The sequence below is a fragment of the Leptidea sinapis genome, chromosome 9 (assembly GCF_905404315.1).
Source record: "Leptidea sinapis chromosome 9, ilLepSina1.1, whole genome shotgun sequence".
Lineage (NCBI taxonomy): Eukaryota > Metazoa > Arthropoda > Insecta > Lepidoptera > Pieridae > Leptidea > Leptidea sinapis.
This window is the reverse complement of record NC_066273.1, coordinates 6,197,394-6,224,976: the sequence shown is the minus strand read 5'-3', so window position 1 is coordinate 6,224,976 and position 27,583 is coordinate 6,197,394. Positions and strand designations below refer to the sequence as shown.

The window sequence follows — 27,583 nt, the reverse complement described above, 5'->3', positions numbered from 1 at the left end:
AGGGCAAATCCAAATTGGCTTTGAAGAAGCTGGGCGTAATAAATAGAGCACGGCACTACTTCAAGCCGGCCCACATTCTAGCGCTCTACATACGCTTCATAGTGTGTTTATCGCTTTTATCGCGGACAGTGTTTCGAAAAGCTGTTTCACGTGATTCCTGCCGCCGAATTCCACCTTCGCACAACATGCTATAAATTAGGATATCATCCCACTATCTGGATGTGTGGTGGTCCTCCACAGTGCGGATTTTCTTCAGTCAACTTTCTACCACAGCTGTAGAATGAGCTGTGCAATCAGCTTACTTGTGCGGTGTTTCTGGGTCGATTCGATATGGGTAACTTCAAAAAAAGCGCGTACACCCTCCTCCCAAACTTCCTCCCCAAGAGAATGTGGGCGGCAGTGATCTTTTAACACCAGATGACCAGTACGATCGTTTGTCCTCCTTTTCCATAGAAACAAATTAATAAACTATCAGACCATAACGGATGCTAATTTAAATAAAGAATTTGACGAAATAGTGTGAATGACGTATCGAGTCAGAGTAAATCCCTTAAAGATTCCGAGTCCGCGGCTACAACCGGAATTATCGGAACTTATTGTAAAATATCTGTAACAAGTGAACTGTGAGTCTAGGTAATGTGGAGGTGAGAGGTAGATTCCGTTCACACTTGACATGACAGTCAGTTACCGCGTAAACTTTGCATCGATTGCACGTGTGTAATAACTGCTCGTGTGTGACGAAATATCTCGTGTAACCTGTGACATGCGATAACAGGACGATACGCAGGTGAAGTGTGGTTTCTTTACATAATAAGTTGTTGTTTTATTTGGCTTCATAAGTAGGTTCATGGCGTGTGATATTTATATTTCGCGTCTCAAGGTGACAAATTTACGCAAATATACTTTTACGTCACGTAGAGGCTGTGGAAAGAAAGGCTTTACTCGAATATTTAGATGTGACATTTTTTAATTCTATAACTATTGAATTCATTATTCGTTGTACTTATATTAAAGTTTAATTTTTATTATTTGCTGTTACCAAACCGAACTTAAATGTGTCCAAAAAATTATGTTTTGTTGATGTGGTAAGAAGTCGATTGAATCATATATTTTTGTATACTTATTCTTCTATTTAATTTTTAAATTGTTTATTTGATTCTTATCAATATACAAACCTAAGTTAGTAATGAACAATGTGTTCGACAATAGTTTCATAATTAGAGTTTATTTTAGCGATTAAAACAAAATAACTTGACCTGAATGTGCAGGGAAATCTCGTTGGTAGGTAGGTATTCATCAGCAACTAGGTAAATCCTGGGAGATTAACAATACTAACATTGTCCTGGAGGATTTATTTGTTAAATGTGAGAAACAATATACCTATGTATCCTTACGTCAAATAATTTGATATGAGGCAATAACGAAGTGTTAGAGTATTGGGATAAAATTGTTTGCGATGTTGTCGTATCAAGGACAGCGATCTCAAACGACTGTATAAAAATCAAAACATTTCGCAAACTTCAGTCTCGTTGGATGAGTGTGTCAAAATTGAATACATTTCGCCACTAAGCTCGCTACATGTTTTCTATCGTCTACTATTTTAAAGGTTAATTGGTTGATTAAACATAAAAGTAATATGATATGATTAGCGCATAGTGTTAAAATTTTGAAGCAATAAACCAAAATTGCGAAATTGATTGTACGAAAAATAATGGCATAAAAGGCATTTATTTTCTCAAAATTGATTCCTTTAGAATTCTTTTTGATGTCATTTCTAATATACTAGATATTACTACCCCTTCGGAAACAAATGGCGCTCTGAGAGAGAAGAAGCGGCGCAAGAAACTCTCCCAGCATTCTTTTTTTGCGCTCTTTTCAATAAAAATATACAATATTGTAAAGTCATTTCTATCGCTATAAAATAATCATAATCTAGTCCCAGGTTGTCTGATCAGTTAGATATTTAGCTGTGGAGTAATAGGCTTTACGAAACAGCCATTTTTTATAAAACATTTAAATTTATTTATAGGTAATGCCTGAACAGTGGCTGGGACTTTATTATAAAAGTGTATACATTTACCCTTAAAGCTATTATGTATCTTATGAAGCCTACTAGAATTAGTTACAAGTAATCCCTTATTTCTAGTGTTATAATAATGAAAATCACTATAAAGAGCAAAAAGGTGACGATTTTTATGAACATATATTAAATTTTCATAAATGTACTGACAATGAACAGTCATAATATTTATTTCTTTAAATTTTTCTTTGAGAGACTGTCTATAACCAAGCTGATATAGCACGAACAGCTCTCTTTTGCAGAGCAAACACTATATCAATGTCAGCAGCATGACCCCACAGTAAAATATCGTACGTCATGATGCTGTGAAAATAACTGAAGTACACTAATCTAGCAGTCGCAACATTCGTGTATTCTCTAATCTTTCTAACAGCATATGCCGCAGAGCTGAGTCTATCTGCTAGTTGGGCAATATGTGGACCCCACTGAAGCTTTTTATCTAACATGACACCCAAGAAGACCGTAGCGTCCACAAGTTCCAATCATTCCATTTCATAAATGGTTATTTCAAGTTCCATTCAATAAATGGTTATTTTAAATAGTTTTCGAGTTATTAAATCTTTTTTGAGGCGATGTGAATGTTCTGAAATGTATTACGAAATTCAAAAGTAACTAAAGTTAATTACTATAACATAAATTACTTTCTTAGTGATACCACAGTTTGGGAATGGAGCGACCGCTGTTAGGCTAGTCTTAATATAATACATATATATAGATCGAGTATCCTGATGTTTGTTTCCAGTCAACTCCTAAACCAATGGATTTTAAGGGGGATTACTTCATGGAGTGCAGTTTAGTTCAACTTGAGAGATAGGATAGTTTTTATTTCGATTTAGGACCTATAATTATTTTTATTTCCAATATTAATTGTTATTTACGGACATATTTTCTATGAGAGAATTTATTGACGCACGGGTTGACAGTTCTGGTGTGAAACAATTTCATTAACGGTCGTTTTCAATAAACTATCTATCATTATTTTAACTTACTAGAGGTAGACAAATCAATCCTTTTACGCTTACTTACATTTCAATAACCTATCGACAGATAGCATTGGACTATAACCATATTGGAAATAACTATGGATAGATGAGATCTTGTCATTAAACGGTGATAGCAATATATCCGTAACGTTATTGAAAACAGCCGTAAAACAACAGGGAGCTATTTTACGAAATATCATTGATAATAAAAAAAAAACTTTTTTTTATTTATTATGTACAAAACAATGTCTGTCGGGTCAGCTAGTTAAATTAGATATTGGATTATATCGAAATTAAAAAAAAATGTTCGCTGAGTTTCTAGCACCCGTTCTTCTCAGGTCTGACCATTCAATTTCGAAGGGGTTTTGACTTTCAATAAGTGTTTTCATATTATTTTTTAAATAAAAATATTTGAATTTGAATTTGATTGACAGAATGATTCCGATATGGAATGTCTGCGTGTTTATTGAGGCATGTTGATTCCCCCACTTTTGGTAGTGGTAGTGTGGGGGGTGAATGCTGATAGAAGATGAGACTGTGGTGAAAATGAGAGCTCTACGTAGGTAGTATTTGTATGGTAAATTTAAGGGTTAGAATAAGGATGAATTTACTTATGGCCTTTCCCTATATACTGTCTACAGATAGAGATAAATTACTGCCTTCTACTGTCAGTAATTAACTGTCAATAATCTGAGGCTGTCCCAATATACCCGATATGTCATTCTTATCGCCTTATATTGACGAGTGAATTGCAATTTCCATACAAACTTTTATCGCTGGTAAGCTAGATCAACCTATTGACAGACAGCGTGTGCGGATAAGGTGAGTTACCGTCGATAAGTTTATTGGGACAGAAAAGTCAACGATAGTTAGGATTAATATACTTGAATTACTTTTTATGAAATAATATAATATTGTTTAAACACGACTCATATATTGGATGAAGCACCTTACAAACGAATTTATTAATGTGTATTACAGCCATTATAAAATACTCTATTTGTTTGAAAAGAGTACCCGTTGAGTTTTTAGTATGTTCCTCTCACGAGCTCAAATTTTACGAACATATGGAAAATTCAGTAATTTAATATAAATATTCATAGTGACGATTCAAAAGCGCTTAGTTTAATAATTAAATAAACATTATTTGACATTGATAGTCGTTGATATTTTTTTGATATGATTTGATTGATAGTCATTGATAAGTCGGATAGTGGTTTCCATTTTTATTTATTTATATCTTAAATATATATTTATATGTTGTAACTAAAAAATCATAAATTGAACTCGTATTATTCAGTTTAAAGTTTTTAAAGTTCGGTTAATATAACTACAAATAACATAATTTTTCACGAGACTCAAGGCGAAACACGTGTCGAATTTTCTATAGACAAATATTGGACCTCAATAACCCTCACCCACCCCACTATACAATAAAAAAAATGTCAGATTTTGGCGAGACAACACGTCCTGAGGATGCCTCGTGTAGAGGCGAAACACGTGTCGAATTGTTTAAAGACAAATATTGGCGGAATAAACACTAAAGAAAACTCAAATCATTTGGATAAAAAAGATTGGGACCACAGGGGCGCCTGTTCTACCGTCAAGCTGTAATTAGGCCCGGTATATCCACCAAAGCGGAGAGGAGACGAGATGTAATTTAATAACCAATCAGATATCGTTATTTTATCTCCTCTCGTCACCTCTCCTCTCCGTTAGGATAGTTTTATTTCGTTTCGGGACCCATATTTTTTTTTATTTCCAATATTTGTTTTGTATGGACATATTTTCTATGAGAGAATTATTCGACGCACGAAACAATTTCATTATAACAACAGAGAGGCGCGGAGAATGTTCAAAGTACTATCTTCGCGCCTCAATCAGGCTACTGGAAACCCAAGCGCTGGCAGCTATCTCGGTCAACGGATCAGCCTAGCTATCCAAAGCGGAAATGCTGCCAGTATTCTTGGTACGCTTTCACGTAATGATAGTTTTATATATTATAGTAGTAATAATTTTATATAATTTTATGTAGTCATGTAAATACTCGTATAGTTATAAAAGTAAATTTACAATCAACAAATGCCGCTTTCATAATAAATTCTTGATGTTATGAAATATTATTGACAAATTCATAAAAAAAAAGTATTTTATTTATTATATACAGAACAACGTCTGTCGGGTCAGCTTCATATAATTCAGCTGCTACTTTTGAAACTTCCGATGTTGAAATATTTCTTATCTTGGATTTTAATTACTAACTGCATGGCCGAATAGCAGTTGAGAAGGTCACTAGAAAATGTTTAGGTGGAATTAGTGTAAGTGCTAAAAAATAATATTATATTAACTCTGCTGCTTTTATGGTTACGTAGGCTGAGATCTATAGAGAGTACTTAGACTTTGCTCAGACTTTACTTACGTACAACCTAGATCTCTATATATCTATAAAATCTTCTCTGTTTGAGGCTCTTTCACGCCTAAACCACTGATCGTATCGACATGAAACTACCACCATTCGATTCGAAATTTATCCTTGATGGTTTATGGCTACTTATTTTTTGAAATCCAATGTTCCTTCCATTTAAAATTCGCCCAACGAAGCGGGCGGGAACGGCTAATGATTGTGATAAAACAAACTTGACTTTTGTATTCGACTGCCTTAGCATAACCTCAGTATGATTCCACACGTTAATTGACAATAAAACAATAAAACGAAATAAGAGATTATGCTAATCTTAACCTTAGCTATGTTTTACGGGAGTAAAGTCTTAGCAGAGTCTTAATACCTACGCTCTATATATGTCAGAGATCTATAGAGCCTACTTTGTCTTTGCTAACGTTAAACTAAGCTGAGTGTAAGCTTCTTTGATTTCGTTTTTGTAGACATTTGACAGCTGAAATTATGCCCAGCTTAAGGTAAGACAACCCAATACAAAAGTCAAGTTCGCGTTTTCACACGGCTAAGTTTTACGTTAGCAAAGTCAATATACACTCTATAGATCTCTGACATCTATAGAGCGTAGGTACTTAGACTCTGTTAAGACTTTACTCACGTGTAACATAGCTTAGTGTAAGATCAGCATAATTTTTTATTTCGTTTGTATAGTCATCTAAACCTAAAAATCTCAAATGGAGATGGACAGGCCATATGATCAGAAACAAAATAGACTCATAGTCAAAAAACATTACAGATTGGTATCCTAGATAACATAAAAGGAAAAAAGGCAGACCACGAATTAGATCCCATCTAATATGAGATGACATAAAAACGTAGCAGATGCAACCTGGTCGAGAAAAGCAAGAGACCTTTCATTATGGAAAAGTTTGCGGGAGACCTATGCCGAAAGGCAAGATATCCAATAATTACCGGTGTAAATAGTAATTACCTACAAATGAAAACAAAAACAAAAATAAATAAAATTTAAATATAGGTTAGATTAGATTAGTTAGGTAAGGAATCATTGCACATAATTGTTGATTGCAAATAAAGTCTATTAATATTATATAGTCAACAGACAAAAGTCAAGTTGGTTTTATCACAATCATCTAAGTTGTACGTAAGTAAAGTCTTAGTATGCTGTGTATGCTCAGCCTTAGCCTAATGACCGTCTCAAGTATACGTACATATATATATTAAGGTAAATATAGTTGTGAAGGTATTAATGCCCTTGCTGCATGACAGGAATAAACATGTTTTAAACTCGGATTTATGTAATAACTCTTAAAGTGTCAACATGTTAAGTTATTACATAAATAAAACTGATATTAATTGGAACCGAATTTACCATTTGACCTTATCGTACGCCCTTTCATTATGTCACAGATTTCTATACTCAGTCGCACACAGTATGTAAAATTGTGGTAAAAAAATTGTAGTTTTCTTGATATACTTCTTATCAAATAGTGAATTATTCTTTTATGACGAGCCGCTCTGGATTCTTGAATTCTGAGCGGCACTACAACTGCGCTCGTCACCTAGAGACATAAGATGTTTCGTGTCATTTGCCCAGTAATTTCATTAGCTACGGTGCCTTTCAGACCGAAACAAAGTAATGCTTACACACTACTGCTTCACGGCAGAAATAGGTGCCGTTGTGTTACCCATAATCTAGCCGGCATCCTGTGCAAAGGAGCCTCCCACTGGTGAGGATTTGCTTCTAAAGCGATTGAGTAACTGATTAAGAATCTGTGACAATTTAGATCTGATATTATCTCTGATAGCTAGATGTTTTGCCTCTTTACAAGTTTTTTTTTAAATATAATGTCTTACATAATATTTAAAAAAAATCTCGTGAAAATAATATATTTTTTAATAAATCGTATAAATTTCTGCGAGATATGTGTAAGTCAGAACCTATGTGATGATATGTCAATACCGCGGCCACACGACCACGCATATTTATATAAATGGAATAAATGTATAATTTAATGAATTTGAAAACCGAAGACACATAGGTACGTGGCAGGCGAGGATCAAACCGTTCGCTCAGTGGTGATAGTCAACTGTTCCACCTATCGCGAAGTAAGCTACATCGAACGAACAGCTCTCTTCACTCCATAGCAATATTTAAAAAAAATTAAGAAAAATCAACCGACTTAAAAAATATCTATTCCAAATAATATGCACTAAAAATAAAGAAAAATATTACGTTTTTTCTAAAACTTATTTTTTTTATTATGATTTGGGGATTTTAATGCACTTAAATCCTAGGTTCTATTGTGCCACCTGCTTGCGCTAACGCGCCTACCCTCGACTCAAAAGTTAAGGAAGAGTAGCTACTCACTAGGATACGTGTTACTGTGCTGAGATTTAAATTATATCCTCGAGACCTATTACTTTTAAAAGGCGTAGGATCCTCAGAGGGTCCAGACAGGGCACGTACATGCGTTAAGTGAAGGTATTTTGAGACACCCCAGCCTGATTCTGGCAATTGCTTCGCATTCCAGAAGGATGTGTATGGGGTCTTCAGCGGCTTCACAGCAGAATCTGCACAGGTTTGATTCACTGACACCCATTCTGGCTAGGTGCCCATTCAGCTTGCAATGGCTGGATAGGAACACTTTCTACAACTTAATAATTGAACTTATTTTCTTCTCTTAAGTAATATTACTAGACTACTAAAAGTCAATCAAATTATTATTATATTTGGATCGGTGTCCTCCCGTCGTGGCTCCGCGCTCCCCTTTCGCCTCGTCAGTAGTAGGGATTCGCCGGTTCTGGCTCACAGTAGTAGGGATTCGCCGGTTCTGGCTCACAGTAGTAGGGATTCGCCGGTTCTGGCTCCTCGATTCTGGCTCACTTGCTCGTGATGCCTACTAAAAAAAAAAAAAAAGAAGTTTGGTGTCAAACTGGTGGTTTTGATGTATTTCCGAGCGATTGCGCTGATCCGTTTTTCGATATCTCTTATAGTTTCAAAGTTAGCATTTTAAATTAAACAGATCCATAATCATTAATAATCACTGGTCATTTAGCTAATGATTGGTGAGCGACTCAATGTCTAAATTTCCATGAACATGATACAGGTAATTTACTAATTACCTCTATCACATTCGTTACTACGATTAAAAAGACAGTTTCTGTATTTATTATTTATTTTTAAAACATGATTTAAATAAAGTATATAATAAAACATCATTGCAGATTGTATCATTTTCAAAATATTTGATGAAATCATTCAAACTCTTCTTATTAAACTTAAAGTATAGATACATTATGCAGTACTCGCCACACACTGCGGTATATTCATTCTGTACTCTTGCAGTATTGTAGTTATACATTCTGCAATTCCTTTGTAAAAACATCAGCTGGAATCCCTGAGGTGGACGACCATATGAATCGAAGTATTGTCCAATACCCTGCTCATCAATGTGTATTGCAACCCAGTGAGTGCCTGGCTTATTATCACTATCTAAATTGCTGACAATATAACAGGGCGTTACAACATATATCGGCAATCGGTTTGCCGCGTAAACATTATTTTTAATACTGGGATCGATTTTGTTCAAATAATTCTGTATCTCGATTGTATTCATATTAGTTGAGAACAGGGTCTTGTCAGTTGCGAGGATTGAATAGTTATGTGGATCATAATAACATAAGCACTCAATAAATAAGGCTTTAATGTATCTTATTCATGTATTTAAAACTTATATGGTTACAATAAAACAAAATATCATTACAAGCGATTCAAATATAAATCTATGAACATTTGATGAAATTATATTTTCATCAATTTTATTATAATATAAAAGCTGATTGAAAACGAACTTTGTACCTACATACTTACGTAGTCATTAGTACAATCTGGAAATGTTGACTCCATTAAACTATCAATAATTGAACTTATCATTTAAGTGCCATTATGTTTCACCACAATATTTAAAAACCAGTACTAATCATAAACAAATTTACTTTTACGATATTTTAGTATAAAATGCTAGAACTGTTCAGAAAAATAATCATTGAAGTGGCGTATTCAGTCAAATTATTATATATTTTGTGTGTTCTGTAATTGTTGAGTGATTTGCTGCAATGGAGGTAAGTTTTATCTATTATTCACTTTGAAATTAAAAAGTAATATCATTTGTTATATTGATTATTAAGAGATATGTATGTATAATACTATTCTAAAGCAGTCTTATTGTTGTTGTAGAATGCATTCAACCCAACAATGGAAGAAACTACATATAAAACATTTTACTATCCATTATCTGAAGATAGTCAGGATTCATTAAAAGTTCCTCAACTTAAATCCTTGAAGAGGGCCAGCTCAAATGAAAATATAGATGCATTATTCGAAGTGAAAAAAACAAAACAAAAGAAAATATCATCATCAATATCCAGAGCACATGAGAATGGAAGTATTTACATTACAACTAATGCAGATGACGGAAGAAATGCATCACATTTGGTTAAAATAGAAATCTATGATCTCAATAAAATAAAAAACACGCCTGCACAAGAACAATGGAAATACGCTGATTATAGATTAAAATATTATACAATCGACAATAATGAAAGTTATAAGGACATAAAAAAGATTTTATACAATGTTACGAAGAAAATTATAGAAACAGAAAATTATAAGAAATATAATTTTAACAATAAGTAGGTAGCTATGAAGAAATACATAAATATTAGTTCAGTTTAGTTATTAGTTTATTTATTCTCTTATACAAATAATATTATTATATTTTCATCATTTGGAAAATTAAACATAACGATATGGAACTCTGCTTTGTATGTAATGAGGTTGAAAAAATGATCAAGTGAGTTATTTTCTTTGTAAATTATTTAGTATTATATTATTGATGAAATGTGGCTAATATCATTCACTTATGTTGTAGTCAACCTGTTCTACAAAGTGGAGGAGGTTTTAAGAGAAGAAGTGTAGTATTACAAGGCAGTGAAGACAATGATACAAGTACAAAGAGAGGAAGACAAGGGGAACCATCCACATCATCGGGGCTCACCAGTGTGAACGATGAAATGGTGAACTGTTCTTTATGTCAAATCTTAATACGGAAAAGATATTATGCAAATCATCTTAGAAGTAACCTCCATAAGAATAACGTAATGCAATTACATAGTACTTTAAAAAATGTCACAGTACACGAATCGGCTTTTGGTAATAGAATTATCTCATATAAAATAAAGAGTAAATCCAACCAATTACAAACATTCGAAACACCAGAAATGTTTTTGAATTCTATTAAAAATGAAATTATTTCACTATTTGAGGAATCTGTTCGATTGCTTACAATTTTTAAAGTTAATTTTATTCTGCACGCTAATTTTGTTCAAGAAACAAAAAATATTTCTAATGAATTTGAATTTCAAACATGTAGTTATACTATAATGCAGGGTGAGGATTTAAATTTTTTCTTTTCGTCCTTATGTGATATGTTGATGACTAAAATTAGCACATTTGAGAAAAAAGATAGTGGTTGGAGTCTTAAGAAAATAAATGCATTAGACATGAATATAAACAAATTCAATCCATTACGTGGAAAATCATATATTGAATTACCTAAAGAAATCAAATTAAAAAAAAGTGTTATAAATGTACAAAACTCGGATGATTTATGCTTTAAATGGGCTTTGCTTTCTGCATTATATCCAGTTACTAAGAACTCTCAGAGAGTTTCATCTTACAGTAAATATTCAAATAAATTAAATTTTGACGGAGTTACGTTTCCTGTTAAAATGACAGATATACAGAAAGTAGAAAGGTTAAATAATTTAAGTGTAAATGTTTTTGGTCTTGAATACAATTGTAAAAAGAAAGTACATGAATTAGTTGGTCCATTGTATTTAACAAAATCACGGAAAATTGTTCATATCAATTTATTATTTATTTCGCACGGAACAATTAATCATTTTTGCTACATTAAAAACCTATCGCGTTTAGTAAGTGGTCAAATTTCAAACCATGAACATGCAATCTACATCTGTGACGGTTGTCTTTTACACTTCTCAACAAATGATAAGTTATCAGCTCATCAATTGAATGATTGTTGTCATATTAAAGTGGAATTGCCTAATACAGAAAAAACTTTAAAAGATTGGTTTGAACAACCAATTTCAAACAATGTCTTAAAATTTGATAAATTTAATAAGATGTTACAAATACCCTTTGTTATATACGCGGATTTTGAAGCTTTCCTTAATCCAATTCAGACATGCTTTAACGATCCATCAAAACCTTATACAACTAATGTTCACAAACACGAAGTTTATAGTTTTGGGTACTATATTAAATGTTCATATGATGATAGTTTATCAAAATATGAAACATATAGTGGTCCTCATTGTACTCATGTCTTTATGAATCAGTTGTATAAAGATTTAGAAGTGATTTGCACAAAAAATTATTTTGTCATAAGTCCAAAACCTTTGACTTCCAATGATAATGAAATTATTTCACAATGTAAAGACTGCTTTATATGTCAATCTAATTTAAATGGTGAATGTGCATTATACTTTGACTCGCATACAGGAAATTTTAGAGGAGTTGCACACGAAGTATGTAAGACAAAGTTTAGAATTCCCTATCACATTCCAGTTTTTTTACACAATCTTAGTCAATATGACTCTCATTTTATTGTTCATGCATTAAATTCTATAGAAGGGGAAATTGATATTATTCCACAAACGAAAGAAAAGTACATTTCTTTCACAAAAACGATAAAATTAAATAATCATAAAATTCAATTGAGATTCGTTGATTCGTTTAAATTTTTACCTTGTAGTTTAGACAAACTTGTTCAAAATTTGAAGGAAGAACAATTTCAAACATTAAAATATAATTTTCCAAATAATAATGATTTTTTACGTCTTAGAAAAAAAGGAATTTATCCATATGAATTTATGTCATCACATGATTCCTTAAAACTTTCAGCACTCCCTAGTCGCGATAAATTTTACAATACATTAACTGACACACATATTTCCGATGAAGATTATGAACATGCCAAGGATGTTTGGCAACACTTTCATTGTCAAAATATGTCAGATTATTCTGATTTATATCTTAAAACCGATGTTTTACTTTTAACAGATGTGTTTGAAAATTTCCGAGCCTTATGTTTGCAAACATATGGTCTAGATCCAGCTCATTATTATACAGCACCTGGGTTAAGTTGGGATGCTATGTTAAAATGCACAAAAATTAAATTAGAATTACTTCAAGACTTTGAACAAATAGCTTTTATTAGATCGGGCATTCGAGGAGGTGTATCTCAATGTAGCAATCGTTATGCCAAAGCTAATAACAAATATATGCGAGAATATGATAAAGACACACCAAACTCATTTTTAACTTATCTTGATGCTAATAACCTTTACGGATGGGCCATGTCTCAATTCCTTCCTACAGGAGGTTTTGAGTGGGTAGATGTCACAACTAATTTTGATGTCCCTGATGATTATGAATATGGTTTTATTTTGGAAGTAGATCTAGAATATCCTATTGAACTGCATGATTTACATTCTGACCTACCCTTATGTCCCGAGAATATATGTATTGGTAATACAAAAGACATAAAATTAGTTCCAAACCTTCGTAATAAAATTAAATATGTGATTCACTACAGAAATTTAAAGCAATGTCTGACAATGGGTTTAAAATTACAAAAAATTCATAGAATTTTAAAATTCAAACAATGCGCATGGTTACAATATTATATAGATTTAAATACAAGCATGCGTAAACTAGCCACATCTGATTTCGAAAAAGATTTTTATAAATTAATGAATAACTCAGTGTTTGGAAAAACAATGGAAAATATCGAAAAAAGAGTAAATGTAAAATTATTGAGTCATTGGGAAAATCAGGGTAAAATTCTAGGCGCACAAGATTTAATTGCTAAGCCAGAATTCCATAGTTTATCTATTTTTAATGAAAATTTGGTTGCAGTTCAATTACGAAAGACGAAATTGTTCCATAATAAACCTATTTATTTGGGATTTTGTATATTGGATATTTCTAAAACTCTAATGTACGACTTTCACTATAACTATATGTTTAAAAAGTTTCAAAATAAATTAAAATTATTGTACACAGATACTGATAGTTTAATATATCAAATTTTTACAGATGATTTTTACAGAGATATAAAACCTGATTTACATTTGCGTTTCGATACCTCTGACTATACAGAAAAAAATATATTTGGCTATCCAAAACTCAATAAAAAGAAGTTAGGCTACTTTAAAGATGAAAACAATGGTAACATATTTAATGAATTTGTAGGACTTAGATCTAAAATGTATGCATTAGATGTTGAGGGAAAATTCACAGCTAAAGCTAAGGGGGTTAATAAAAGTGTTACTAAGAATATGAAAATGGAAAATTATAAGACTTGCTTATTTGAAAATAAGAACGAATATTGTTCAATGCTTAGATTTAAGTCAATAAAGCATAATATTTTTACTCAAAGAATAAATAAATCTAGTCTGTCATTTAATGATACCAAACGGTACATTTTACCAAATAATATTGATACCTTAGCATGGGGTCATCATAAAATAGAATAAATATTATATTAAATTTTAAGAATAAATTATTATAGTTTTAAAAAACCAAATGAGAGATTATTGTATTTAGATGTATAAGTTGCGGAGTAAAACATGATGTACTGTATATTGTTTCAATTATAGATTTTTCTGTTTAAATAAATGGTGGTTTAATAACAGATTGTTTCATTACTATACTAAACCTTAACACACATAGACGTAGTAGATAATGCATCATTTCAATCATCCATTCACTGCAATAGTTGCTGGTCCAAGTGGATGTGGAAAATCAGTTTTCGTAAATAATTTTATAAAATTTTTGAATGATATCTGTGATGCAAATTTTACTCAAATCACTTGGTGCTTTGATGAAATGCAGCCTTTATATAATCTCAACCACATTAATTATCTTCAAGGTTTACCTGATTTATCTATGTTTGACGGAAAAAATCCTCAACTTGTAATAATTGATGACCTGATGAGGGAATCAGATGGTCGTATTGTTGATATATTCACGAAAGGAAGTCATCATAGAAACTTAAGTGTGTTTTATTTATCTCAAAATTTGTTTCATCAAGGTAAAGGACAAAGAGATATATCACTCAACTCAAGTTATATAATATATTTCAAAAATCCTCGAGATAAAACCCAAATTCGATACTTATCTCGTCAAGTATTCCCTGAAAATCCGAAATATTTGGAAGATTCTTACAGAGATGCTACCAATGAAGCTCATGGTTATTTAATGATTGATTTGAAACAAGAAACAAATGAATTGTGTCGCGTTAAGACAAAGATATTTCCATCCGATGGATATTGCACTGTTTATGTACCCACAAAAGGGTTTAAATATGGTAAGAATCAAGAAATTTCGATCATTTATAAATGATGCATAGACGTTTAAAGACGCATAAAGATTTGTTAATTGCTCTACATAAACTGAAGCCAAAATATCAAAAAGCTTTATTAAAATCATGTAACAAAACAGAAATAAATTACATTTGTGAATGTATTCATAACGTACTGCGGGGTAACGTTGAATTGGCCGAGAAAGAAAAATCTAAATTAAAGAAATATAAAAATATTCTTCGAAAATTGGTAAGAAAAGGTACGAATAAAATTAGAAAAAATATAATTGTACAAAAAGGAGGTTCATTTCTACCGATAATATTGGGTTCTATTCTAAGTGGGTTGATTAATTCATTTATTTAAGAAAATGGACAATGCTAAAAAAATGTTACTTATTGAACCATCATTATTGGAGAAGTTAAAACAACACAAAGAAAATGATACGCCAAGATCTCGATTAGATACTGATATGCAAAATATCTTAAGCAGTGACATAGAAGATCGAAAGAAATGTATTTTATATTTGCAAACCCTTCAAAGATATCTAAACTTCGTCAAAGAGGATCGACAACCATACCACATACCACTTATAAATGATAATGATTCATATATTGGTTTTAATCAAGGTCATAATGAAATCGATACTGATTATATAAATCATGATGTGAATAAAATAAATGTAGTTCCTTCTCAAACATCAGTGGAGGTTAACAAAAATATTGGGGAAATATACACGAGCTCTGAAATACTGAAACTAATACCGAAAACATATGCTAAAAAAGGTGAACTTTTACTAAATTTGATTTCCTTGAATAAAAATAAAATAAGCTGGGATGAATCTGGTACCGTGATTATAGATAATGAAAAAATACCTGGGAGTAATATTGTGGACTTGGTGAGTGATACCTTGAGAGCTCTTCAGAAAAGTGAACCTATAGGTTGGGAAAAATTCGCAACAACTTTAAAGGAAATAAAAGTACCACTCACTTATATCGGGAACCCAAAGCGAGTGGATTTTATAAACCATTTGCAATTAAAAGAGGTTGAATCTAAATCAGTACCTGACGAAGAATTTTCTACACCAACAAGTAATAAGTACACAGGGAAACTAAAAAAAAGATTGGACTGGGAAAAATGGACCCCATATTAGAAATAAATAAAATTTATTATGATGCATCACATCCTGCTGGCTACAGCACTATTGATAAATTGTCAAAAGCAATGAAGGGTAAAATGGACAGAAATAGTGTCTTAAAGTGGTTACAATCACAAGAAACATATACATTACATAAACCTGTTCAAAGAAAATTTTCTCGTAACAGATATATTTTGTCTAATATTAATGAGTTATGGCAGGCCGATTTAAGTGATATGAGATCTTATTCTGAATATAATGATGGTTTCAAATACATACTTTGTGTTATTGATGTCTTTAGTAAATATGCGTATGTTCGAGCAATGAAAAAGAAAAACTCTGAAACAGTTAAGGAATGCTTTGAAAGTATTTTTGCTGAAGCTAATACTACACCTACACATATACAGTCTGACAAAGGAACTGAATTTGTTTCCAAATATGTACAAAAATATTTTAAATTAAAAAACATAAATTATTATACAACCAATAATCCAGATATTAAAGCAAGTATTGTCGAAAGATTTCAGAGAACTCTTAAAACGAAAATGTGGCGCTATTTTACACACAAAAATACTCATAAATACATTGATGTTTTACAAGATCTAGTGCATTCATATAATCATAGTTTTCATTCTAGTATAAAAATGTCTCCATGTGATGTTAATAATACAAATATAATGAGTGTATGGCAAAATTTATATGATAGAGAAAGTAAGATAAAAACATCAATTAGTATGGTGAATCCAAGAATTCACGTTGGAGATTATGTTAGAATAACAAAACATAAACATATTTTCCAAAAAGGATATGAATCAAATTGGAGTGACGAAATATTCATCGTATCTACCATAATACACCGATCTCCGTTTGTAGTATTTACTTTAAAGGATTTAGAAGGCGAAGAGATAGTTGGTACTTTTTATGAAAAAGAGTTACAAAAAATCATATTCGACCCCACTACTAAATACAAAATAGATAAAATAATACGCTCTCGATATACCGGTAACAGAAAAGAATTGTTGGTGAAGTGGAGAGGTTATCCAAATAAATTTAATAGCTGGATATTAGCTTCTACTTTGAAAAAAATATGAATAAAGATAGTTTTTATTTAACTTTACTAAGCAATAGTTCTATGGATTATTTTCCTGATAATACAACAACATTATTTTCTACGAAACTGCCAAAACCAACAATACTAGAAGGTGAATGGAGGGTTGGAGTAGTAGAATTTCAGTACCCATGCACTATGTTCACCGTTCAAGAACATGAAAACATTATTTATATAACAAAGTTGATGCAAGTACCCAATGAAAGTAAACCGTCATATGTTTATTACAAGACACATATTCCAGCCACAAATTACGATAACATAAATCATATTTTGATAGCACTGAATAACACTCGAGAAAAAATTAAATTTAAGTGCGATGAGGTTTCAAGGATTGTAGTTGCTACGATAACGGATGAATCCATAAAATCTGTAACTCTATCACCTAAATTATGTCTTCAACTAGGGTTCGAACCAAACAGGAATCTCGTTGAAAAAAATTTTGGAAAGTGTCCAGCTAATTTGCATTTGGGTTTACCCTCTCAATTATTTGTTTATTGTGACATAGTGGAGCCTCAAATCGTTGGAGATGTTATGACACCCCTTTTACGAATAATACCATTGGATCCCTCAAAATACATATATGGAGCGTACAAAATGCACGTTTTCTCTCCTCCCCATTACCTACCTGTGATGCGTAGAGAATTTGATACAATTGAAATAGATATAAGAACAAGCACCGGTCAAAAGATACCATTCCAATTTGGAACAGTGTGCATTAAACTTCACTTTCAAAAATTATAATGTACGACAAACGTGATAATATTTCATGTCCATATGAACACTATTATACTCACCAGGCCGGATCGGGTATCGGAGTTATTTATAAAGGAGCACCGTATCAAAGAGGTCATGGAATCGGAAGTTTTCTTGGGGGGCTGTTTAGATCTATTTTACCACTACTGTCTAGTGGTGTTCGAACTATTGGTAAAGAAGCATTAAGTACCGGTGTAGGTATATTATCAGATATGGTTAATGCACGCCCCATGGAAGATTCAATAAAAACTCGTCTAAAAGAAGTCAGCTCAAATTTGAAACGAAAAGCTGATGCTAAAATAGATAATATCAACATGTTTGGATCTGGGTATATAACAAAACGAAAACGTCGTTCTGCGATCATTCCATCATTGACTGCGAAAGCGAAAGCTATTAAGAAATTAAAATTGAATCAAAAACAAATCAAAGATATATTTACTGATTAAATATGTCATTTTTACATAGTCAGTCTTGTGAATGCATTAAGTCCGAATTGGATTTATTTGCATTACCATCAACTCAAACTAGCATTGAAAGTGGACTATGGATTCATTATAAGCCCATTTCATCACTTGCTGATGATGGGCCAATAGAATTTCAAGTACCTGGGGCAGGTGATGACTATGTGGATTTATCCCATACTTTACTCCATATAAAAGCTAAAGTTTTGAATCAAGATTATACAAAACTGACAGTACCGACAGTTGTGGCCCCAGTTAATAATTGGTTACATACACTTTTCAGTCAACTTGATGTATATTTAAATCAAAAACTTGTATCGCCACCGAATAATACATATGCATATCGAGCTTATATTGAAACTCTATTGAATTATGCACCTGCTGCAAAAGAATCTCATCTCACTTGTGGTCTATGGTATGAAGATACAGCTGGAAAAATGGATGCAACTGATGAACAAAATAAAGGATTTATTAAAAGACAAGAATTGGCTAGTGAAAGCAAAGAAATAGAAATGATAGGACATTTACATGGAGATTTATTCAACCAAGAAAAATTTTTGATTAATGGCGTTGACATGTGCGTAAAGTTAGTTCGTTCTAGAGAAAATTTCAATCTCATGGCTTCATCAACTGACCATAAATTTAAAGTGTCTATTACAGATGCAACTCTTATTATTCGAAGAGCACGAATCAACCCAACTGTGTTACTTGCACATCAAAAAGTTTTATCATCTACCACAGCAAAATATCCAATCACGCGAGCAGAAGTCAAAGTTTTAACTATACCATCAGGCATTCAGGGGAAAACCCTTGATAACATATTCCTTGGTCAAATACCCAAAAGGTGTATAGTCGGTTTTGTGAATAATGCATCCTTTAATGGTAGTCTCACAAAAAACCCATTCAATTTCGAAAATTATGATATTAATACATTTTGTTTATACATAGATGGACAACAGATACCTTCAAAAGCATTACAGCCATCGTTTGACAGTAATATTTTTACTACGGTCTATCATACGTTATTCTCAGGAACAGGTATACATTTCCTAAATGAAGGCAATGGAGTATCAAGAGAGCAATATGCCAAAGGGTTTTGCTTGCTAGCCTTCGACTTAACACCCGATTTATCAGCAAATTCTTCAAGTCATTGGAATCTTATAAAACATGGTAGTGTAAGATTAGAAGTTCGTTTTGAATCAGCTCTTACACAAACAATTAACTGTATTGTTTATGCGGAATTCGATAATGTTATTGAAATTGATAAAAATCGTAATATTTCTGTAGATTACAGCAGTTAGAATATAATAATTAATGTTTGAATCGTTTGTATCCTTGTGTATTTTTATGTTGATTAAATACTAGATTACCTTATAAATTTATATAATAAAAATATGTATATAAAATGATATTTTGTTTTATTATGGTGAAACATAATGGCACTTAAATGATAAGTTCAATTATTGATAGTTTAATGGAGTCAACATTTCCAGATTGTACTAATGACTACGTAAGTATGTAGGTACAAAGTTCGTTTTCAATCAGCTTTTATATTATAATAAAATTGATGAAAATATAATTTCATCAAATGTTCATAGATTTATATTTGAATCGCTTGTAATGATATTTTGTTTTATTGTAACCATATAAGTTTTAAATACATGAATAAGATACATTAAAGCCTTATTTATTGAGTGCTTATGTTATTATGATCCACATAACTATTCAATCCTCGCAACTGACAAGACCCTGTTCTCAACTAATATGAATACAATCGAGATACAGAATTATTTGAACAAAATCGATCCCAGTATTAAAAATAATGTTTACGCGGCAAACCGATTGCCGATATATGTTGTAACGCCCTGTTATATTGTCAGCAATTTAGATAGTGATAATAAGCCAGGCACTCACTGGGTTGCAATACACATTGATGAGCAGGGTATTGGACAATACTTCGATTCATATGGTCGTCCACCTCAGGGATTCCAGCTGATGTTTTTACAAAGGAATTGCAGAATGTATAACTACAATACTGCAAGAGTACAGAATGAATATACCGCAGTGTGTGGCGAGTACTGCATAATGTATCTATACTTTAAGTTTAATAAGAAGAGTTTGAATGATTTCATCAAATATTTTGAAAATGATACAATCTGCAATGATGTTTTATTATATACTTTATTTAAATCATGTTTTAAAAATAAATAATAAATACAGAAACTGTCTTTTTAATCGTAGTAACGAATGTGATAGAGGTAATTAGTAAATTACCTGTATCATGTTCATGGAAATTTAGACATTGAGTCGCTCACCAATCATTAGCTAAATGACCAGTGATTATTAATGATTATGGATCTGTTTAATTTAAAATGCTAACTTTGAAACTATAAGAGATATCGAAAAACGGATCAGCGCAATCGCTCGGAAATACATCAAAACCACCAGTTTGACACCAAACTTCTTTTTTTTTTTTTTTAGTAGGCATCACGAGCAAGTGAGCCAGAATCGAGGAGCCAGAACCGGCGAATCCCTACTACTGTGAGCCAGAACCGGCGAATCCCTACTACTCTCGTCACGTTGCGCGTGCGACACAAGCACATCTCACCTATAACTATGAATGTTACAAACCTACCTTGGCTGACATTGACACCAATTTGGTCACACCGACCACACGGGAAGCACCAGAATTCAAATAAAAAAATAATTATCAATAACCCAGTCGGTTCGGTTTAGGTTAGGTATCGGTTCACACAGTCGAAAGTTCTGAAGAAACATCATAAAAAAAGTGCCAGCAGAAGTGAAAACTTGAACATTAATGTTGTGGATTTTTGAATATTTGGAATGGTTAGGGAATAATTTCTTACGAATTGCTTTTTTACCAGTATAAAAAAAATGGTAAGATTATATAAAAAGTTTTTAAATACAATATTCATTTATATCAAAAATATCTATTTATAAAAAAAAAACTCTCAGAAAAATCCCAAAAAAAGTGCTCAACACCGCTAAAGAAGTTTTCACTTGCCGACGAATTGAGAACCTCCTCCGTTTTTGAAGTCGTTTTAAAATGTGGAATTGTCTTGAATGTTGTCGTTGAAGTCTTTTGTACGTGAAAAGCGAAAGTAATTGGGAAACTTGATATGTTAATATAATTATCCTCCCGATTCGTGGCACAGTTTCCGCATAGCCTTTACCGAGTTATTGATCTCACTTAACATAGGTCATTCGATTGTTTGACTTTATTAATATATTTTACGTTTGCAGTAAGTAATTACTCAAAAGTAAATAATGTGCGTTTAAATTGAACACTATAATTTATATTCGTTCGTACAAGGTTATATAATATTCTACTTTCTAGAACGAATAATGGCAGTGAATTTCGCATTCATTTACTTCAGTTACAATATATCAATGCAAACTTTTGGTAATTACTTACTTAATTTCGTTTTAACCATTAGACATGCGGTGTGTATTCAACTTGTTATATAACTACAGGCTTTTTTTCTCAAGATATTATGACGTTATAGTATGTAAAAAGAATTATTTTAGATTTGCTAAAGCCCGCGACTTCGTCCGCGTAGATCAACGGTTCTTAAAAAATAATAAGCAAGTTTGGAATTGAAGATTATCTCACGTCCTATTCCAGTTCCGATTCCCGTTTTCGCTCCCGTTCTTAACATATAATATGAATCTTATTTCGAGGAAGATTGCTATAGCACTAAATCTATTATTTGTATAGATACAGCTCATCGACGTGAATTTTGTATTTTTCACAAATACCGCGGGAGCCATGGATTATTCCGGGATTAAATGTAGCCTATGTCCTTTCCCAAGCTCTAGTCTATCGCTGTACCAAATTTTTTTCAAATCGGTTTAGTAGCTCTGGCGTTAAAACGTAACAAACAAACTTACATTCACATTTACAATATAAGTAGCGATACACCAGTTTATTTTGGTACTGTCCCGCTATAACGGCGCTGTTACAAGTATATGTTTGCGGGTTGACTAGAAAAGACATACACTGGCCTTCAAAACTAAGTATCACACTTTTAAAATTGGGATAACGTTTTAAGTTCACAAGATATACTTTCGAAATAAAAAGGACTCCAAAGAGAATTTAATTTTGTACATAAAAACTTTATAGTTGGTAACCTTCTTTTAAGAATTGGCTGAAAAAAAAACTTCAAAAACAAAACCGTTCCTTTTTCAAAGTGGACGTTTTGCGAATTACAATTTTACCATTCACATTTTTCTTTCTGTTTTAAATTTTTTTCAAGATCGATGGGTCTTTTTTAAAAATTTATGCTAAAAAGCACATAACATATATTTATCATGCCTCTTTCAGTTGAAGAATGTGCTAGGATCATGGCTTTTCTGGAACTAGGCGTATGCGTTGCACTGCAAGAATGGTGGGTGTGACGGTACGAACGGTCCAGAAGGTAAAGCGAAGGTAGGAAGAGACTGGACACCATCTGAGGAGACCTTGTAATGGCAGACCCAGGTGTACCAGTGCCCGAGAAGATCGTTATATTATTTCCACTGTGTTAAGAAATCGCCACCAAAATGCAGTTGAAGTCCAGCAACAGCTACTTCAGACCCGGAGGGACTACATTAGTGACAGTACAGTGAGAAGAAGACTTGCTGAAGCAAATTTGAAACCCCGAAGACCAGCGAGTGGCCCAAAACTCAAGAGACAGTATCGAGTGGCAACACTGCGATACGCCCGTGAACACATGCAGTGGGATGAAGAAGAATGGTCAAGAATTTTGTTTGCAGATGAGTCTCGATTCTCCCTTTACACTTCTGATGGAAGGCGAAGTGTTTACAGGCGACCTGGTGAGCGATACCTTCAAGCCTGCATCTCAGAAAGAGTCCAATACGGTGGAGGCAGTGTACATGTATGGGCTGGCATATCTTCAGAAGGTCGCACAGAGCTAGTAGCCATAGAAAATGGCACCCTCACTGGGCAAAAATATGCTCAAGAGATTCTCAATGAGTATGCAGGGCCGTATTTAGCAAATATGGGTGATGGATCGATGCTGATGCATGATAATGCCCGGCCACACACGGCTCATATCGTACAAGAGTATATTCAGGAGGTCGGTATCAGCGTGATGGCTTGGCCATCAAGAAGTCCTGATCTCAACCCGATTGAACACGCCTGAGTTGTGATGAGCTTGTGAGGCTTGTCAGAAATCGCAGACCACCACCTACTACCCTCAGGGCACTAAAGCAGGCCCTGGTAGAAGAATGGTAGAATATTCCCCAACATCGGCTCCGAAACCTAGTGTTCAGTATGCCAAACCGGCTCGAAGCTGTAATCAGAGCTCGAGGAGGCAATACCAGTTATTAAAAATTAAATAACATGTAATACATTTTAGTTGAATTTTTTTACGTTAAAAATGTTACTAATGTATAATTTTAGTTTCTAAGAATTAAAGCCTATAAAATTTGCAACAAAACATTTTTAATCTTAAATCTCTACCTTCAATAGTTAAGAAAAAAAATTTATTTGAAAAGTGTGATACTTACTTTTGCAGGCCAGTGTAGATCAACAATCTTCAATTGCCAAGCCCTGAGCCAATAGCATCAAACCTGTCATACATTTATTTTTATGACAATGAGGGTCGACACGCGCAGCTGATGGTTATTGATACGCCCTGACCGTTACAATGTAGTGCCACTCTGGATTCTTGAAAATCCTATAAATTCTGATCGGCCTCATTCGATTGGATTGCCCAGTAATTTCACTAGCTACGACGCCCTTCAGACCGAAACACAATAATGCTTACACATAATGCTACACGGCAGAAATAGGCGCCGTTGTGGTTGGTACCCATTATCTAGACGGCATCCTGATAAATAATGGTTTTCTATTGCTGCCAAGAATACCACATCTATATATCGCATATATATTTCAATGGACAGTGTTCCGAAGAGCTGTTTAACATGATTCCTGCCGCCGAATCCCACCTTCGCACGACACGCCACAAGTTAGGATATCATCCCCACCGTCTGGATGTGTGGCGGTCCTCCACAGTGCGGTTTACAAGGAGCTTTCTTCCACGTACTACAATGCTGTGAAATGAGCTTCCTTGTGCGGTGTTTCTGGGACAATACGACATGGGTACCTTCAAAAAAAGCGTGTACACCTTCCTTGAAGGCCGGCAACGCTCTTGTGATTCCTCTGGTGTTGCAAGAGATTTTGGGCGGCGGTGATCACTTAATAACAGGTGACCCGTACGCTCGTTTGTCCTCCTTTCCATAAAAAAAAAGAAAGTAGGCTTCCATTATGTACCAAATACATAATCATATCCATAATCTATCCTGTTCAAAGGAGCCTCCCACATGCTTTTCAATACATTCATTCAAAACTCAATACGCACTATTTCAGAATTGAATAGTTAAACTCATAAATGTTGCGAATAAAGATGAAAATTCATCGAACTAGACATCTTTTGGAAAAGGGATACGCTCATGTTTTTCCTCTAGTGTTGATGGGGTACATGGCAGTGATCATTTATCAACAGAAGACTTACAGGGTGTTTAAGTATCTTGTTAAATAAAAACATTCAAACTTATTATATACTTGCTGACTCGACAGACGTTGTTCTGTACATAATAAATAAAATACTGTTCTCTTTAATTCGTCAATAACATTTGATAACATCAAGAATTATTTCGTAAAATATGCTCCCTGTTGTTTTAGTGAAATTGTTTCACAGCAGCGAACTGTCAAACCGTGCGTCACTAAATTCTCTCATAGAAAATATGTCCATACAAAACAAAAATTGAAAATAAAAATAATTATTGGTCCCAAATCGAAAAACAAACTATCCTATCTCTCAAGTTGGACCAAACTGCACTCCATGAAGTAATCCCTGTAAATATCCGTTCATTAGTTTAGGAGTCCATCGCGGACAAAGAACGTGTCACGCTATTTATATTATATATATATAAAGATAAGAGACATGATTTGTACCAAGAAGGCACTAACTTATATATTATTTCTCTGCAGCAATAATAATTATCAATTGCGTGTGCAGGAAATTATTATAATAAAAATCTCGTAATGGCACTTAAAAGTAAATAAATGTCAACTTAAAATGCGCAGTGCTTATGTATTCAGTGCTATCACATATTGATATTATTTTAATTATCTTAATGGTACCATCAATATTGTTGTGCAATTTTCAATTGACAGAATTGGGTCGGCGTGTCTCAATATGCATCGCTCAAGTGTTTATGTTACAGTCAAACTTCGAAGTTCCGTCGCTTTTAGATTTGGCTAGTTAAATCTCAGGTCTGACGAGGAGCTTCATAGTCCAAACCAATAGCGTGCTTTGGTAAAGACCAAATGCATAAAATTTACTCACAGGAGTAAACATTTAAGTCTAAAAAAAGAATAGACCTATTTGGACCATTTATTATATTTTAAAGTGGTAACCCTCACTTCTGGGATTAATTACACAAATTAAATTTGAATACAAAATTTATGAACAGTGCGGGGCTCGAACCTGCGACCTCTCGCGGTCCGAGCGAATACGTATCAAGATTTATGAACGTGACGTCACTCGAACGGTTGGCTCAGTGGAAGAGCGCTTGCACAGAAAACAGAATACGAGAGGTCGCGGTTTTGAGTGCCGCATCGATGGCGAGCATAAATCATTACTTAACGATTTAATGTCTTATCCAAGAATAGACCGATTTTGATAGCCAAAACTTCAACGTTTAACGGTCGATAGTCAAACCCTAGTTTAGGAAGCTTCATCCATATGTACGAGTATAATAATAATACCTTTATTCTGCCACCAAAAATCTACAAAGGTCTCGAGTTTTAACCGCTAAAATATGCAAGAGTTGTCACAAAATCATTATATAAGTTTTGCAAACTATTTTAGCACAGGTAGTTCGCATTATTCAACTAGAAAATTCTAATTTGTTAAAAAAAAGAATAAGAAGGTTAGCGAAATCGTGTTATGGCATTAAAACACAAAAAAGTGTGTGTATATTTATGTAAATGTTTTTCCATGAAAATAAGGGACGAGACTAGCAGGACGTACAGCTGATGGTAATTGATACGCCCTACCCATTACAATGCAGTGCCGCTCAGAATTCTAGAAAAACCCAAAAATTCTTAGCAACACTACAATTATGATGAAACACAGTAATGTTTACACATTACTGATTCACGGCAGAAATAGGCTGCGTTGTGGTACCCATAGTCTAGCCGGCTTCCTGTGCAAAGGAGCCTCCCACTGGTGTTATACTTCTTTGGTGTAACAAAGCAAAAATCCTTAAAATTATTTGTAACAAATACAGCTGTATGTGATTGAACTATATGCCCGTCCTAATAATGTACAAAGAAACCAAAAAAAAGCGAATGTCGCAAACGTCAGAAAATTTTAGGAACCAACTTCACCCTGTAACTTTTGTGTTACAGTGATGCGCGCGCATCTTAAAATTTCACTCTCATCATTTGTTCATATCGCGCCTAAAGAAGTATAATTGCAAAAATGTGCAATTTCATATTTTTGACATGTCTACGAGTACCGGTACGCATGCGAATGAATCGGTATGTGGCGGGTAGGAGGGGTTGCCGCTCTCCATCATATATCAACCCATCGTTGCTCCTTCTAGTCACGGAATTGAATTTTAAGTGATATTTAATAATTGGGACGCTGTGATTAACTTTTAAACATGTTTATGTGGACTTAACACATATATAATATATACAGTCTTACCGTTCTCATATAATTTTAAAATATTATAATTTTAAATACAGACACAAAATAATATATAAATTTATAATATGTTTATTAGTTAATCATAAAAGTAAGATTAGGTATTCACATTAAAATAAATATATTTGAGAGAAACCTTACAGGTTTTCGTAACAATAAGGCTAAGTACGAAACACTTAAGTAAATATTTATTTTAAACTGTAAAATAAAAATAATTATCTCTTCGCTCTTCAAACAATTATGTATGTCCTTTATTGTTAGCTTTTAAGATCTTAAAGCCGCGTTTTCACTAGGGGACACGTCGCAGAGACATATCGCTCGACATTCACGTAGATGTCACTGCAAAAGTTGCGGGATATATAGCGAGTATATTGTTCACTCAGCTAAAGCGACACACGTTCTCAACAGTCAAAGCCTGTCCGGCGACTGTCGCGTGAAACGTGAATTTCG

The 27,583-nt window shown here is 33.3% G+C and overlaps 1 protein-coding gene across 1 annotated transcript in view; it reads left to right on the top strand.

The window, feature by feature from the left end:
* The first annotated feature begins 330 nt into the window (after positions 1–330).
* The window catches only part of LOC126966077 (protein spaetzle 3), an 83,334-nt gene continuing 56,081 nt past the window's right edge, over positions 331–27,583 (top strand). The window contains exons 1-2 of the mRNA XM_050809953.1: positions 331–334; positions 776–787. Of these exons, the coding sequence (XP_050665910.1) occupies positions 331–334; positions 776–787 (16 nt within the window). The remainder of the gene's footprint in view (positions 335–775; positions 788–27,583) is intronic.